Raw genomic sequence first — 17,460 nt, 5'->3', positions numbered from 1 at the left:
GAATTTATATAACTATATATATTACTGTACGGTTTTCCGAACAGCTACTACTATAAAACTTCAATATCATGTTTTGACGATAGATGTCGCTTTCAAGCAGTGTATTTTGATTTTGGATGTTCTCGTCAGATGGCGATAAAAGTCGATACATAGTACAAAATGAAATCGTTTCCGCTGTCTCTTCGCTTAGATCTTTTAAATTAAGCAAAGAATTTTATTGCAGTATTTAGCAATAGAGGGGTTCAAGAGGAAGGTTTTAATGTATAATACATGTATACCCGTGTGAAGCCGGGGCGGGTAGCTAGTATAGTAATGTATTCAATCACTATGCTGTCGGGTCTTATAATAAATCTAGAACGCTTTTGCAGGACACTACTTTCTACCACAAGACAATTTCCATAAAATCATTACAAAATACTCATAAGTCCATTTATATTAATTTACAAATAGGTGGTAAAATACCTCTAATCTATTAAGACGCAAATGTTGATAGTAACTGGAACAATCCTATAAAATGGTGGGGAATATATAAAATTCTATATCCTGGCTTGCTGATTAGGATTTCGGGCCAATTTTGATTTATTTTAAATGTACGATAATGGAGTGTTGTACTCGCCTGCGCTAACGGTTTAGGTGTCAGATGAACATGAGGTCAGGAGTGCCCCACTTCACAAATTCACCAGGAATTTTACATGTTGGTTTCCAGGAGAAGTCAACCTGATATGGTACATGCTAGCAATGGGGTCATCAGTCCACATTACTAACAAGGCCACTTTACTTACACGTGTAAAACAGTTGAAAATACAAAGGATGCCACGACTATTGTAACCTGCGGTCGGTCATCTTCAAAATTCGGGGACAAGACGCCTAATGATCGTTTATTTCACGACCGTTTCCTTGACACGCCGTTTTCAACACGCATGTCTGTTGCGGTGTCGTTGCCCGCAGCCCGTACTAGTTTCAAGTCTAAGAAAAACGTAAAACTTTTATGAACCACAAGGCAGTCTTTGATGATGCATATGCGCTATTTGCGATTGATTTATTATCGACAGTTAGTGTAAATAAATTTGGAAACAAGTATATATGGAAATACAACAATATTGTAAGTATAGCATATAACTTAAAATCTCCCTCAAATTAATTTATTCACATAGAACATTTCGCTCTTGACATCTGTCCTAATATAAAGAGGAAATATTTGATTGTTTATTTGTTTGCACTGAGAAACCACCGAAACTACCGGACCGATTTCAATAATTATTTACCATAAGAATCTTACTAGATATATCCCTGATAAATATAGTTAATTAATTTTTCTCTGTACCACCTATGGCTGACTGGTAGAAAATGTCACATGGTGTTAAGTCCGCCAAATGTACGTACGTATATTGTGTGCATTAACGTAAAATAAATAAACACAGGCATAATATAGAATATTTTCAAAAACGTTAGAGATCCATATAAAAACTTCGATAATGTAACCCAACGTGTGATAAAATACCAATATGTATTTAAAACACTATATAAAAACTTATTACAATACATGCCACTGAATATAGGCCTATGTTTTTTCCCTACTTTTAAATCACATAGCTTGGTTGATGTTCCAGGAAATATATCTGTGCGTGTTTATCCTCAGTAACGTGTACACTTCTTACGTTTATTTTATTGGGACATCGTAACTAGAGCAATGCATCATGGTTCTTTACTGCAGTTGCATCTCCAAGATTCGTATCATCATCCATTACCCTGATTATATAGTAACTGCTTACATACTTGGTCTAAATAGTTTCATTAAGTTATAATATAAAATAAACATTAATTATTAATACATAAGAAAATATTTGATTTCTTTGTTAAATAGTTGACCGATTTTCATAATACTTTCACAATGAAAAGTTAAATTATTAGCGAATAACATGGTTTGTATTTCACGAGCGATTCTGCGGGATGTAATTAGTGTTAGGTAAATAGATAGCTCCTATAAAATAACTATATTTCAACCAATTGACGAGCTTTATTTCTCGATCCATTACATCTGGAAGAATGCCATAGTAGCTACAGATTTGTTTTTCACCAATTGCCGATAATCAGCGTCATAACATTGCGAACAGCGGCGGTGGAAGTGTTGGTCCGGTACAGCTGGTCAATGCCAAACTGATAGAGGATCTAACACCGGCGTGAAATTAATAAAATTATTGATCTAATTATTTAAAATATTCATTGGTATTGTGCAGATATTGCTATAATTCGTGTGACAGTTAGATGCGTAAATTTTGTGTGTGTCAACTTTGGGCGCTTTGTGTTAAAGTTATCGGACGGGCACCGTGGGTGATCCCCTACAGCGGGTAGTGTCCACACCCGCGACAATAACAAGTGGCGTCGGCACCCTGCCTTCGTCACTGGACTCACTCGTAGAGTCGTACCACCATACGCCGGCAACTAAAAATAACCGCCCAACTCTCAGTACCGCCGCAACAGCCGCGCGCGTTACCCGCTGCGCCCGCGATTCGCAACCATGGCGGAGACAATCGAGGAGACTTACGAGAGCGCGGTCACCCGCAAGGTGGTCCGCACCAGCCTCAAGATAGAGGAGGTGAGGATCGCACACGACAGTTTTATGTAACGCCGCCCGCGCGACACAAATATAGCCGCCGGCGCACGCCGCCACGCCAACGCCAGACGCACCTGCTCACATAACAGATAACACGTTTGACAGTGAACACGAGCGTAAACAGCATTATCCTGAACACTCGCGGCCGTACACGCCGCCCATACGACACGCAAAACGCACCCGCATCCGACCTGCGGCCGTCGCTTGTCATTCAGAACACCGAATCAGTTTGCACTTTCACGCTTTGTCTCCTCGTTCAGAGGCAAAGTTTCCGGACGTTAATTTATTCCGGGAATATGACATTTCACAAACTTGTGGTTCGGCTGTGCCATGGCACGCGAAGGTCCATCGGTTGCGTACGTCAGTGGAGGAAGTGCGCGCGCGGTGCGCCACTTAAGATACACAAATTCGTGCCGATGTAAATAGATTGAGAGTTGAATGAAATTTTCCGTGCCCACCTTGACGTTTGTGCAGCGACCTGTCTCGTGATCCCCACGTGTAACCTTGCAAGACACACAAACACACAAGACAGTCACAATGGACACAAACATTGGAGTTTTAGGCACAAATACACAATGAACGTGACAAGTATATTGTTTTTGTTTCTAACAAAAGATTAGCAAGCAATAGGAAATAATGTAGTGGTATGTATTGAAATGATCATTAGGGAAACGAGGAGCATCTTATTTGTACCATAACATACATTATAACGTAACATTCAGAGCGTGACCTACACAAACACAATACTCGCTAAATAGCATGCACAATGTGTGAGAGACCTTTGGAAGCAGTTTATCACGTCCCATCAGGGAACAACAGTGATTGTCCGCCACGACTACTGTCCGTTTCCAAAGCGCAGAATCCAATGGAAAAACGCGCTGTAGCATATTTTCGTCTTGGCTCCCATCCTAGTTTATCTGCTACATTACGATGTTTATTCACAATACGAATGTGAACATTAATGCGTGCGTCTGCAACACTTGTGTCTTACTGTTGGTTACTTTTTGTTAAAAATCATAACTTATATAGATACCTACCTAAAAGTGCACAAATTCCTAGTCATATCTGATTATGATTTACGTATGATTGCAAGTGACAGCCCGTGATCTAGGCAACACTCGATGTGCTATCTGGCGACTGTTCAAACCGCATGACTAAGTAAAATATGTGAGAAAATCATATCGGTTTAATGCTTCTCGCGCCTTGCAACGATATGTAGATCTCTACATAATTTTAGGATAAAAATCTATGTTATACACCCAATACAACTTACATATTGCTCATATTGTTGATAAATATACAATGGTTGACTTTTAAAAATTTGAAATTAAGACAGGATAATTCAAACAAAATGTTTATGTTGAAGTACCTACCTATTTTAATATAAAACTGTTTAGAAAAAAAGTAAAAATATTAAAAAAAATCTTTAAAAGTAAAATTATTTTTTTAAAAGTAAAATAACGGTAAGATTAGTTATTTTATTTAATTATTGGGTCATTAATTTAGTTGGTTGGTACAGTAACGTATACTAAGTACAATATACGTCACTGTTTAAAAATTAACTTATATTTACTGAATGATTTAGTGAATGTCAGTTTACAATTTAATAAACGAAAACAACCCAAAGAAACTGTCTTTGGAGCGAAAGTAAATATTTGTGCATACGTATAATTACTAATTAATTAGTTATTTACAAATAAATACAGAACATCTACTATACTAAAGACAAATTTTATAATAGCGTTAGCGTTGTAAGATTAATTTAGAGACTGCTTCATTTGATGAGATTAAGGAATTTATAATGAACACTTACGTTAAATAAATAGTATAAAACTATATTACATATACTATTGTCATATTAGTTACCCGCCCCGGCTTTGCGCTGGTATACATTTAGTATATAAACCTTCCTCTAGAATCACTCTATATTGCTAAAACTGCATTATAATGCGTTGCATAGTTTAAAAGATCTAAACTAACAGACAACGGAAGCAACTACATTTTATCCTATGTAAAGATACAGAGCACAGATAAGATAAATACAGAGTAACAAGATGTTGTGACCAACCCATAATAATATACGTAAAAAGTAGTATTAGAAATGGACGCTTTCTAAGATCCATTTGTGTAAAGATCTGCACAACAACCGTCTCTAGATCGTGATATGCATTACGCATAATATGTAATGCACGCATGTCACGTAAGTAGAGTATTTTGAATAAACATCAGTGAGAGCAATGCAAAATGCTCTTACAGAAAGAAATCATTACAATATTAATATCCTATCCTATCAGGTAAAAACCAGTTAAAAACCAACAAAATTAAAGTCTAAATAGCGCATGGTGAGTCTACCATATGTGTATATATTCCACACTCAATAGTAAACTCGATACGTACTCAATTCAACAAAACATAAATATAAACAAAACACAACTTAATATTTAATAACAAATCTTTTTATTTTATAATATTTAGGCAAAATACAATTCTTTTTCAATACCATAGTAGCAATAAAAAAACTATATTCTATTAACAAACACACCTCATAAGATCTATACGGCACATGGCAAATGGCACTTAAAACTGTTAGCCCTTTCTTCAGTTGTCGAGTAAAACTCAGTAACTCCAGTTTCTCTGAGTAACTCCACTTCTGCAGACTTGCAACATGATATATTATGGTATCATAAATAAACACAATTTAATTAATGGATACTGAAGTTCTACAGAAATCCGTGCGCTGTAATGAAAACATGCGTAATGTTTGTACGTACGCCTGCTGTGTGCAAATCTGCAAGGTCTCAACATCCTATGTAATTTTATAATTGTTTTCACAACTATCATAATTTACGAACTGTGACCTATTTCTTGGCTAGATGATTATATATTTAATTTTATTTATAACCTATATAATCTAGGTACCCGCCCAAGCTTCGCACGGGTGTACATGTAATATACATATAAACCTTCCTCTGGAATCACTCTATTTTTTGTTAAAACTGCATTAAAATCCGTTGCGTAGTTTAAAAATTTTAAAAATTTATTATATATACAAATACGGCCTCTTGATGATCTTGGTCCTCTCAGTGTACAAACATTCGTATTTCTGAGTATGATGTTAATATATGTATGTTATTGTTCTGGATGTTTTCTATGTATTATGTATGTAACAAAAAAAATATCAATTGTATAATACCCATAACACAAGCTATGCTTAGCTTGAAACTAGATGGCTCTATAAGAATTGTACAGAGTTGTTATTATTGAAATAACTCAAGCCTGTGAATTTATAGCAAAGTTTACAGAATACTAGGTCGATTAATTAGTTTACATGTATGCTGTCATACGCAATATCGACCATATCAGGATTAAACGGATATCAAAGGTTCGATGCATTTCGACATCAAAATTTTTTACTCGTTTAATGAAATCGCGGATGTATTACTTCAAAGCGTTTAATCTGATTTTAAATTCTAATCTAAGGGCCATATTGAGTTTAGTATATACCAAACTTGGCATAATAGATATAGATATGAAAAAAAATATTGTATCTTATTATTTTTAATAATGATGAATTAGGTTGTACTTTTATATATGTTTTAGACTGCATATGATACTTACCTACATAGCATATATGTTTATACCACAGATAATATATTACATACCTGTACCTAATAGTATTCTTCATACCATTTTGCTTTTAACAAAATTGCAATACATATGCTGGTCAGTCTATTCTCCCAAATTTGAATTTAAAAATAAATCTGTAGTATTATAAATATGTACAATCTTATTTGAAAAGAATACGAGCTGAGTTTCTTCATAGTGCTTCTTCTTCTCAGATCGAAAGCATTCCGAACTGACGGTGAATAAAAAAATATGCATACATCTTAATTCCAAAAGTACCTAAAACAAGTGTTTTAAACTATTTTTAAAAATAAATTTTTAGATGTATATATGTAATACATATTTAATCATGATATAAGTATGATTGTACAGGTGCTAAATCAAACTACACGTGATTTGGATGTTTTTAATAGTCCTTAACCCATATTTAGGCTGTGAGCGACAATTATACCGAATGAATTGATGATATATCAACATATTGAATTGGTTGTCTTTTTGTCAACTGTAATGCATTGCTGGGACACTGCAATGCCCACATTTTACAATGTGTCATACATTCATTAGATATTTGACTGGCCTGTAGCGAACATCATGATTTATTTAAAAGCCTGACAAGTTGAAATTTATCTATGCCTGTTTGATTATTGAGAATTTATTGTGAAGCAAGATTATTAGTTACTCTAGTGTAGAGTATCCAACCGGCCTGTTTTCCCAGGATATGTTTAATGTTTCGTTTTTTAAGTGTCCTGGTAAGTCCTGAATAGTTCTTTGGCAGCGTCCTGGGTTTTTAAAATATGCGCGCTTCTTAATTACTGATTTTCAACAGTATAATTTTATCAAATACTTTTTATTTAAAACCCGATTATATTAATTAAATGAATCTTACTACATATTATATATAACTATTGCAACACTATTACTGCGTTCTGTTTTTAAACTGGATAGATTATGGTATTTATCTTGGATATATAGATCCTAGTATATTGTACTTTCCATCCTGGTTTTTTAAATTATTTTTGGCAACCCTATTCTAGTGACTAAGAACGAAAAAAATTGACAAGCTGATATTTAGGTTAATGAAAATGAATTATTTATCATCCCGACAGATGATTTTATTACACACAGAACACAAAACATAAACTTCAAAGAATATAATGTACATAAATGTATACAAATATTTTCAAATATAATACAGTATAAATAATAATATGTTCATTCAAATAGACTTACTAAATTCTTTCTAGAATAGTAATTTTAAATTTTTGCAGCTTTATTGGGTTTTTGATTCTCTTGTTAAAAAATTATGAGTAAGAAATTGATTTGCTATTTCCAAAGAAGTATTATAAAAGTGTCTATGACTAAGATTAAAAATAACCAGTTTGGCTTTAATTAAATACTATTAATTTACGCAAAAAAACTCGAAAGTAAAACGAAGTAGGTAATCGCTTGTTTAATGTTTGTTTACATCTAACACGGAGTTAGTCATGCACGTCCGGGACACCTAAAGTCTGTTTTCTACATCTTTCACTTTAAACTGTTATACATATTATTATTGTAAAAAATCTATTTAAATTTGTTTGTTTGAGCGTTTAAACAATATATGTTAGTAATGGAACATATCCGTACTAATCTGACTAATCTTTACATAGTATAAAATAAAGTTGTTTCCGCTCTCTGTTCGTTTAGATATTCTAAACTACGCAACAGAATTTAATGAAGTTTTTAGCAATACATAGCGTGATTCACGAGGAAGATTTATATGTGCTAGTGCTAGGGGTTGCTAGTAATAAGCTACAAAGATTTCAGTACAAAAGTCAGGCGCAATTGCAAAACCACCATATAAGGATTGGTGCGGTACGTACATTCTGCGAATCAAGCGCACATTTCGAGAATGGCACAACGGTCGGGAACATTGCCAAATGCGAGATTTTGCCTAATTGACGGGCAACGAGCATCCCGTCGTTTGATCGTGCTCCAGCTCGATCGTCTGCTGCCATTAATTCGTGAATAAAACAAGCTTAACAAGTCTGTACAATGCTTGTCATTCCGCGCTACAAGTAAACCATTCTTTAGCATTTCCTTCCGAACATATTGCGATTTTATGCTTTGAAATGATAGATTATGTATTACATATTGTCATAAGACTCCACTTAATGTTGTTTAGTGTAGTGTATAACGTGATAAAGTCTATCCTTAACCTTAACCTAAATCATCGTTTACTCTTACTATACAATGTTTTGTTAGGGTAGGTGGCATACGTCTACGATTGTCCTTAGAAAATCCTTTGAAAATGTATATTATATACTATATTGTACATCACAGGTCACATCATATCAGATTTCGTATTCGTAGAACTAACAGACAGATAGACAACACTCTAACATTTGTAATACTTACAACATTGAATAGTTGGTACATACTAATGGTCATCGATGGTAATCTTTTCCTATTCCATACTGCTTAATGCGCGATTTTTTAGTAGGGGATTAGTTCTGGACTTTGTATGTAGGTGAGAGTTCGACAGTCGATTGATTACCGGGTCGATAGCTCGCGGAAGCCGCGAAACTCGCGATCGTCGCGAAGCGAAAATGGAACGCAGCAGATATAATTAAAACGGGACAGACAAATCGTTGGCGAGGAATTAACAAGCGAATTCGGTCAGCTATCGCCCTGTGAAATCGGTCGAGCAATGTTTTCGGAGACTGTTGTGGTTTACTATGACATATAACCGATTCATGTTAATACTGTTGAAAATTTTTTTAGCAATTCATAGCTCCGCGCATACTTATTTGACATTTATATATTTCGTCCAATTTATATAATATCTATTTAAATTATATCCTATTTGTTATTCTAACGTATAAGCTATATTACTTTAATGTTTCATCAAAATCCGTTCAGTTGATTTTGCGTGAAAGAGTAACAAACATTCATCCATCCATCTATCCATACATACTCATAAATGTAATGTTTTTCTGTGGCTATGCTTACCCAAATTGTAGAAAGCATTGGGGTTAGTCATTTACCTTAATTACGCCAAAGAATCGATTCTGGCTGACACCAAAAACACTTCTATGGATTCATGTTACTGGCTCTACTTTGATAGAAATACATGGAAACCACAAGCACACAAGCACAATCACAAGCTGTATTATTTCGAGAAACGACAGAACATGCCACCCCGTAATACATTTTAATATTTAACATAGGGGAGGGGATGTGGATTTACCTTTACAAAGACGTTCACACAGTCGCCTATACCTCTAACTACTTATGGGATGGTTGTGAAGATATATACGTTCCAAGTTATAAACGATAGCTAGCGTATAAATAATAGCAAACGCGGAAAGCCCTTGACTACTACAGTTTTATTACGATTGCCCATTAGGTAGAGATAGTAAACTCATCTACTGAACAATCTGTTACTAACAATAAAACAAGTATTTGTGTAGACCTTGCGTATAAACGGGGTGACATTTTGAGACAGATAGAGTGAGATGCTGGTCTTCTTTTATATGGAACTGAATAGCAAATAAGCTGACGACATATTATGTCGAAAGTGGCCGTCGTCTATATATATATCGTTCACTCAACGAACCTTAACCACTTATATGTCGCCAAATATAAATCAAGATATATCGTTTTCATACCTTATAATTTCACTGCCCTTTAAATATAAATCAAGATTACATGAAATCACAGAAATCAGAAAATACTTAAAATAATAAAATTACATAAATTTGTACAAATTGCAGTCTTTGCGTTAAGCAATCCCTTCCATAGTCTGAAGTCCTTAGGGTAGAGGAAGAAATGATAAGAAAGGGGTAGGTGGCGCGCGTAATGAACATAAATATATATATATATATATATATATATATATATATATATATATATATATACAGATTAATATATATCTATCTATCTTAGTAAAATCAGTTCATGTATAGACCACTAGACTATTCCACAGATATAATTGTTTCATATGTAAATTGACAAGAAAAATAGAATTCAAATATGTACAAAACAATTGTTTTATATCATGCGATGAAATTTCTCTTTGTAATTGTCATGTATTGTGCCACGTTAAGCCTAAAAATCAATTACAAGTAATTTACTGTTGGTATTCATACTAAATCTCGCCAAAATAAAACCCATTCTCGTAAGTTTATGTATGTGTGTATGATCCAAATGGGAACATTTGCTAAGTAATGTAAACAGACTTTATTCATCAAATTGTTAATAGGTTCTTTGACTCCGATAAAACCTAATTCAATGTCAACACACTGAGTGCTGGATGTCGTCGTTCGTTGCTATTTCTAACACTAAGAATCTGCTACATTTTTTAATTTCATAAGCAACTAGGTAAATTATTATATAATGTTTTTTTTACTAGTGTAGTTCAGAGGGCTTCCGTAAGTTTTGTATATATTGACATAATATACATATGCCCTGTTATTCTAGAATAATGTAACATTATTAATTTCCTCTAATCGGTGTTTTGCTTCCGGAGTTTACATCCCTAATAACAAAATATACTCTTTTTCGTTGGTATCGATTATTTAAATGATGATCTGGTTATATCCAAAAAACAATATCTGAATATAATGCACATTTTTCGTATTTATACCTACTTATGAGTATTATCTACTATCATATTAAAAACAAATATTTACCAAAAGCTTTATTGAATCTTTCAAAAATGGTTAATCGTAATACCTATTGTCCTTTGTCTATAAAATGTAAGTACATGCATAATATTATTTTCCTTTGGCAATGTTCATTCTTCTGAATTTATTGTCAGTTCAGAGAATCTATTGTATAAAATAATCACAATACACGTGATGTTTGCCATTGAAGTATTTTTACCATGGTCAAGAACAGAGTGTCATGTCGCTCAAGTGAAATAGTTTGTGTGACTCATGAAAGTACATAATGTATTTATATACAAGTAAATACTTATGTCTCTTATATTTATGTTTCCTTGAAATGTACCTACTTTGCAAAATCTATGATTGCGTAAACCAGCATGATAATATTAGTACCAAAGTAGCATGCGTATCAAATAAATTATTTAACAACATTAAACTGCACAAACTACATTATTAATTTAATGGGCCGTATGCTTGTTTGCCAACAACGTATTATAAAAAAAAAAAATAACACTTTCAAAATTCTTAAATAGTCTTTGAATGAATCTTCTAACAAAGGGCGGGTTTTTATAAATATAGACTATTACAAACTTGAATAAATCAACCAAGATACTTCAGCAAATATCGGTGAATTTCTTGTCCTGTAACAAATGTGACATGCTTGTTTCGAAAAAAAAAACAATAATGATAAAGTCTAAGTAAAAAAAGATGTTTTCATTATTTTCAAGTTGTGATTCACTAATTTATATTGAAATGTTTTCTATATTACTTATTCTATTTTCTTACAGAATTATTCAGCAATTTACAGTTCATTGACTTTATATTTGTATTGGTCATAAACCTCCGCAGATAAACGTCAAGGCATTTCCTTTCCAATTAATCTCATGATTTGACGAGATGTCCTCAAGACGTCATGAGACTTGGCGACAATATTGGATTATTTGTCTAACAGTAGTCGTATATAAATTTTCTGTAGGTACTTAATCATACTTCGAACTAGCTTCTGCTCGCGACTTTGGGCTACCGGTATAAACAATTTTACTTGGATAAAAGCATACAGCATTGACTAAAAAATAATACATTAAAATTGTATTGTGTCTCCATTATATTTCATTTCAGTATTAAGTATATTTCCTTAATTTACTATACATCCTTTTCAATTTTGTAGTATAAACTGTACAATATCCATGATGATTAGTCAATCTTTAAAGGTCTAAGAAGTATAAAAAAACACTTTACATTTTTCTTTTACAATAATTAAAAGGGAGTAATCGAACATTACCCATAATATGTTAGTAATAGAACTTATAGACAACCCCTATGATTGATGAAACTACAGAAACTTTTATACTACGTCTCATAAGAGATGCTATGTATTTACTAATAAGTTGTATTCTCTATTTCTTACATAGTACGAAAGAAAAGATCCAACAAATTCTATGGCTAAAAAAGCCATATTTAGTTTTCGAAAGTAGTTAGTAGAATATAAATATAATTTAAATCACTATCTGTGTACACCTCCAGCATAACGATTTGAGTGCCTGTGATGGTAAACAACCAGCTTATAATATGCATTAAATTATGTGACAAGAAGGAAGCATAAAAGATCTAAACAAGATAAACAAGAAAGTGACTTTACCAACTCTATTATACACTCTGTGACTCTACTCCAAAGTAAATAAAGAAAGGCCACGTAGGTTCATTATGTCTATATAGAACAAAGTACTTATTTTTATACATTTGCGTTTAGTATACATTATTAATATAGGCGGGAAATAAAGGTATATTAACCATAAAATTATTCGTGTTAAAACCCGTTTAACTATATTAATAACAAAAGCAAATTGTCCCAAAGTTTTCAATGCTAGGTGATGTCAGCTTTACATAAAGTGCTGTTACTCTTGGATCCACGTCATTATTGTCACAAGACGTAGGATTATATAGGTACTTAGTCAACGACAAAGCAGCTGATGTCATTTTGCATTACAACAGTTCAGTTATTTTAAATAATGGTAATGATATACATTGCTTTTAGTTTTGGTACAAAGTCGTCTACGTGGGTTTCTCTTGCTTCTTCCTTCTTTGCGGCTTATTATAAAAGTATTTCGGTTTAAAGAGAGCCTACTCTTACACTATTTAGTTCCACGGTAAGCCGAATGGGTACGAGACAACTGATATAAAATACCCAGACCGATACAAATAATCATACTCATGAACACAAATGTTTGTGCCGTGCGAGAAATCGAACCCGCGACCAGCGACGACCGAAGAAGAAAAGCGGTGTGCTAAACCACTAGACCACTGAATCTGTCAATAAATAAATGTATTAATCCAATATTTCTATCATATTTTCCTGCAATTTTAAATATAATCTATTAGCAGAAGTAAACAAAGCTGACGTTTCATATGATGGTTTCTGGTAACCGGATTAGCATCATGGACATCAAAATACATGGCCTGGCATCTCCTGCGTTTCCGCTCACTGTTTACCTCTTCTGTCAGATATATCACTGGCAATCTTATTATCCATTATTGAAAGTAACATACTAAAATCTTGGCATTTTTCTATTTTATTTTTAACTATCTGTGCTGACTTCGTCTGCTAGGAATTTAACAAAAAAGTTAGATATTTAGATATTTTTTAGAATAAAAGTAGCCTAAGTTACTCCTTATTACATCAGCTACCTGCCAATAAAAGTCCCGTCAAAATCGGTTCAGCCATTTCAGAGATTAGCCGGAACAAACGGACAGACATAAAATTTTAAAAATGTTATTTTGATGTATGTACCATATTTATATTCATATGCATGTAGTAAAAACGGTTTTTTCAATATTACAAACAGACACTTCAATTTTATTTATATGTATAGATGTATAGACTAGCTATACACCGCGAAGCTGTTCTCGCAAATACAGTCTATTTAAAAATTATAAATTTCTTTCTAGATAAATAAGTAAAATATCTGTATAATGAAAATTATACAGATATTTTACTTATGTATAATAATAAGTTAATCCTACATACCTAAATAAAGCACTCTTTATGTGAAGGAATTTATCATCTTTACAATATTAGTGCTTATAATTTAAGCAAACAACTAACCACAGTATTATCAGTTGATATTCAAACATAAACGATGTTTATCCCTAATTTCTGAGTATCTAATCTTTAAGAATTTTTGTTGCAAACTAAATAGTTGTCCGTAAAGATTTTTAATAATTTTATATTAGACTCTATCTACAGACAAACATAACGCAAAGGATTTATATTTAATGTTTTGAGTTTTGCAACTTCCTTGGATTTTTTTATAAGATTTAAGATGACTGTTTACTACACTAGTCTTTAAAAATCCTTATGCATAATTAATTATTGCATGCCTTTGCATCAAAAATTGTTAATCTACTTTGACAATCATTACAAACTTTTCTCACATCTATACTACTTGATTCTACTACGGAATAAAAAAGTCATCAACAAAACTACCATAAAAAATGTAAAACGAAAAAATTAGAACAATTTTAGAGAGAATTCATTAGAAAAATAATCTGTGAACGACAATAAATTAATTACAAGGTTTGTTTATACATACAATTTAGTTGTATGTAGTAATACATGTATGAAAATGAGAAGGGAGGCGCGGGCGACAGTATCGCGGCGCGCGCGCACAGAAATAGAGCATCCGCTCGTAGCAATGTCGAGGTGATCGCGTTGCATTGTCTGTCACTAAATTATTTGAATGTATTCTATACAGGGTTGCCAGTCGTATTATATAAAAACCTAGTAATAAGATTACACTAAAAGAGTAACACGCAATTTTCTTGTTCGTTCATCTTGTGATTAAAAAAAAAAGCCGAAACACCGAATTAGCAGTAGATTATAAAAAAAAATTAATAACTATTCAAAAATACTTGAAAGTAAGTTTAGTTGAAAAAAGAATTTTCTATTTCGATTTCTAGTATTATATTTTCAACCAAATTAAAAAAGAGACTAGTTTTTTTGGTACTCAGAATACTCAGATTGATTTAAATTATTTTTTTAACTTATACAGGACTAATTTTGATTTTGTCTGGATTTAAATAGGCTTTCAGTTAAACAAGTAATGCAAAGGGTATTTGGGTAGCTCTCAAAGTACCTTAGTAAGTATCTTGAGTTACTTATCTACATGATACTCTTGAAATCTATTCCAATCGACCAATTTCTTTTCTTCCTTTATTTAGGAGATTAGGATCACAATAGGGAGCTATATAATGTTCACTATTGTGATAGTCGCAATCATAGATTCTAAATTCAAAGAAAATAAAAATGTGCCATTTCTTACCTTTTCGTATCACTAAACAGTTCACTATTTAGACGACCTCGGTGGTCTAAACACCGCTTTACGACCGATGGTCGCGGGTTCGATTCCTCGCACGGCACAAACATTTGTATTCATGAGTATGATTGTTTGTATCGGTCTGGGTATTTTCTATGTATAATATGTATGTATTTACGAAAAAAAAAAAATTATCTATGTATTTGTATCAGTTGTCTAGTACCGATAACACAAGCTTTAGCTAGCTTAACTTGGGTCTAGATGGCGCTGTGTGAATTGTCCTGAGATTATTATTATTATTATTTCGAATTAGTTCCATATTTTGTGGTCATTGAATGAACTGATCGACATTGTAATCGTTTTATTCAGTTTACACTTGACTGCATTTTAAAAGAACCGTATAATAGTGGAATGAAATCGATTAAATTAGACTCAATAGTAAATTTGTAGGACGATCCTTGGTGACTGACGTAGTTTTTTAACTGTATAGCCTTTCCTTTCGATGGTCATCTCAATATAATTAAAACATATTCATGTGTATGACAGTTTGTTTTAGTCTGGTTGCTTTCGATATGTATTTAAGTAGTCTATCAATTATTTAGTACCAATGCAGCATCTATTTAGTCTGAGACTAGTTAATACAGTAGTCACTTATTTATGTGTAATTCGCAGAAAAATAAGGCGGTCGTAAGCTTAGTGTGGAACATTATTCGGGGAACAATAGATTGATTTTCAGTTTCAACCTATTTGAAATAAAAATGACGAATGCCTATGCAGTGTGAAGAATTTTCTATAATATAATAGAAACTTTCAATAAAAATCAACTTTCAATAAATATTATAATTTGAGATGGATTTGAATTAAATGCATGTTGGTATTTTCACGTAAATATTATCAGAATTTGGAATCATCTGTAGTGTATTAGTGCAATAAAGCTGCCACCCATTTTGTACATGTTTTGTTTATTTGTTCCTAACACAACAAATAAACGAAATGTCGAACCTACAAAGGGGCGGCATATCCATATTAACATTATCACATCAATCATTATCCCAACAGAAGACGTAGATGTTTACATACTCTAAACGTAAATTGCTTCTTCGTGCTCTAAATCGTAATGAGTCACATTTTTCATACCTACCAGGTGTAAACACGACTTATTTTATTTTGCACCCACACTTGACCGTCCTGCGGGGTCACTGACACGTCTATACACATAATTATTTGCTGAATTCACTCCAAGCTTCCCTAAACGTGTCCAAAGTCAAGTAAACCTATTAAATACGGGAAAAATAGAACAACCTTAAATGCCCGTGGATACTATAAATAATTTAGTTTAATTTATTTTATGAAACTGGAGCGCTGTCCTGAAAATTATTCAAATGTTTACATTAGTTCTCTCCTGTTTAAAGTTTCCTCTGTCTCAGCTTTCGGTTTGAAATTGCACGCGCAGTTTGCCGCTCCATTTCACAAATAAGTATTCTTGAAGATGCGAAATTTATTTTTTTACAGCGGTCTCCGTAAATAACGAAATTATCAAATTAACATATGCTTTTTTTACATATAATCGTAAATTATGTGCATTTTGTGTAGTAACCTAAAATATCAAACAAGCTGGCGGACCACTATTATAGGTACAGGAACAGCACCACTTAATCGTCCATCATGGCGTTGTCATGTAACTCCTGTAACTACTCATGCTATTTCGGAGGACTAACATGTCATATTTCCATTTTACATCCATACACCCATACATTTATGAAGTAACTTTACCGCCTTCTCACCAATGTAGCGATATACATCTTACAAAGCAAGATACTTGATAGCCGAAATAGGTGAGAAAGAGATTTTATTATTATTGTTTACGAGTAACTATTACTGCCAAAAATAAGTCTGTATTTAATATTATTATTTAGCTGTATTCTTTATTAAGAAATATATTCGTAATTTAGTTATTCCTACAGCATATAATAGTGTGGATTACAATTACCTGTTTAGCCCTACCAAATCCATTTCTGAAAAGCTCTCTTCATATTATATGACTAAGTCTACTCTACTCACTACCTACAACTCAATTTTCCAATCACTCTGTCTTGAACTTATACCAAGACCTAATTATTTCAACTTTAATGAATTGTAGACGTGGGGTCGAATTTGGTGAAAACTGTACAAACATAGATTTATAAAACTATTAGGTACTATTTGCGCTCAGATTGGTTTTTGTTTTATTTTTATCCATTATTTGGCACAACAATTGTCT

The 17,460-nt window shown here is 32.9% G+C and overlaps 1 protein-coding gene across 1 annotated transcript in view; it reads left to right on the top strand.

Moving 5' to 3' along the window:
- Nucleotides 1-2,282: 2,282 nt before the first annotated feature.
- Nucleotides 2,283-17,460, top strand: part of LOC131850555 (tropomodulin-1) — a 74,840-nt gene continuing 59,662 nt past the window's right edge. The window contains exon 1 of the mRNA XM_059200834.1: nucleotides 2,283-2,596. Coding sequence (XP_059056817.1) covers nucleotides 2,519-2,596 — 78 coding nt within the window. The 5' untranslated portion in view covers nucleotides 2,283-2,518. The remainder of the gene's footprint in view (nucleotides 2,597-17,460) is intronic.

The sequence above is a fragment of the Achroia grisella genome, unplaced genomic scaffold, assembly GCF_030625045.1.
Source record: "Achroia grisella isolate CSIRO2021 unplaced genomic scaffold, CSIRO_AGI_Agris_v1 utg770, whole genome shotgun sequence".
NCBI classification, from domain to species: Eukaryota; Metazoa; Arthropoda; class Insecta; order Lepidoptera; family Pyralidae; genus Achroia; species Achroia grisella.
The sequence above is the reverse complement of the archived record's forward strand: the minus strand, read 5'-3'. Positions and strand labels throughout refer to the sequence as shown.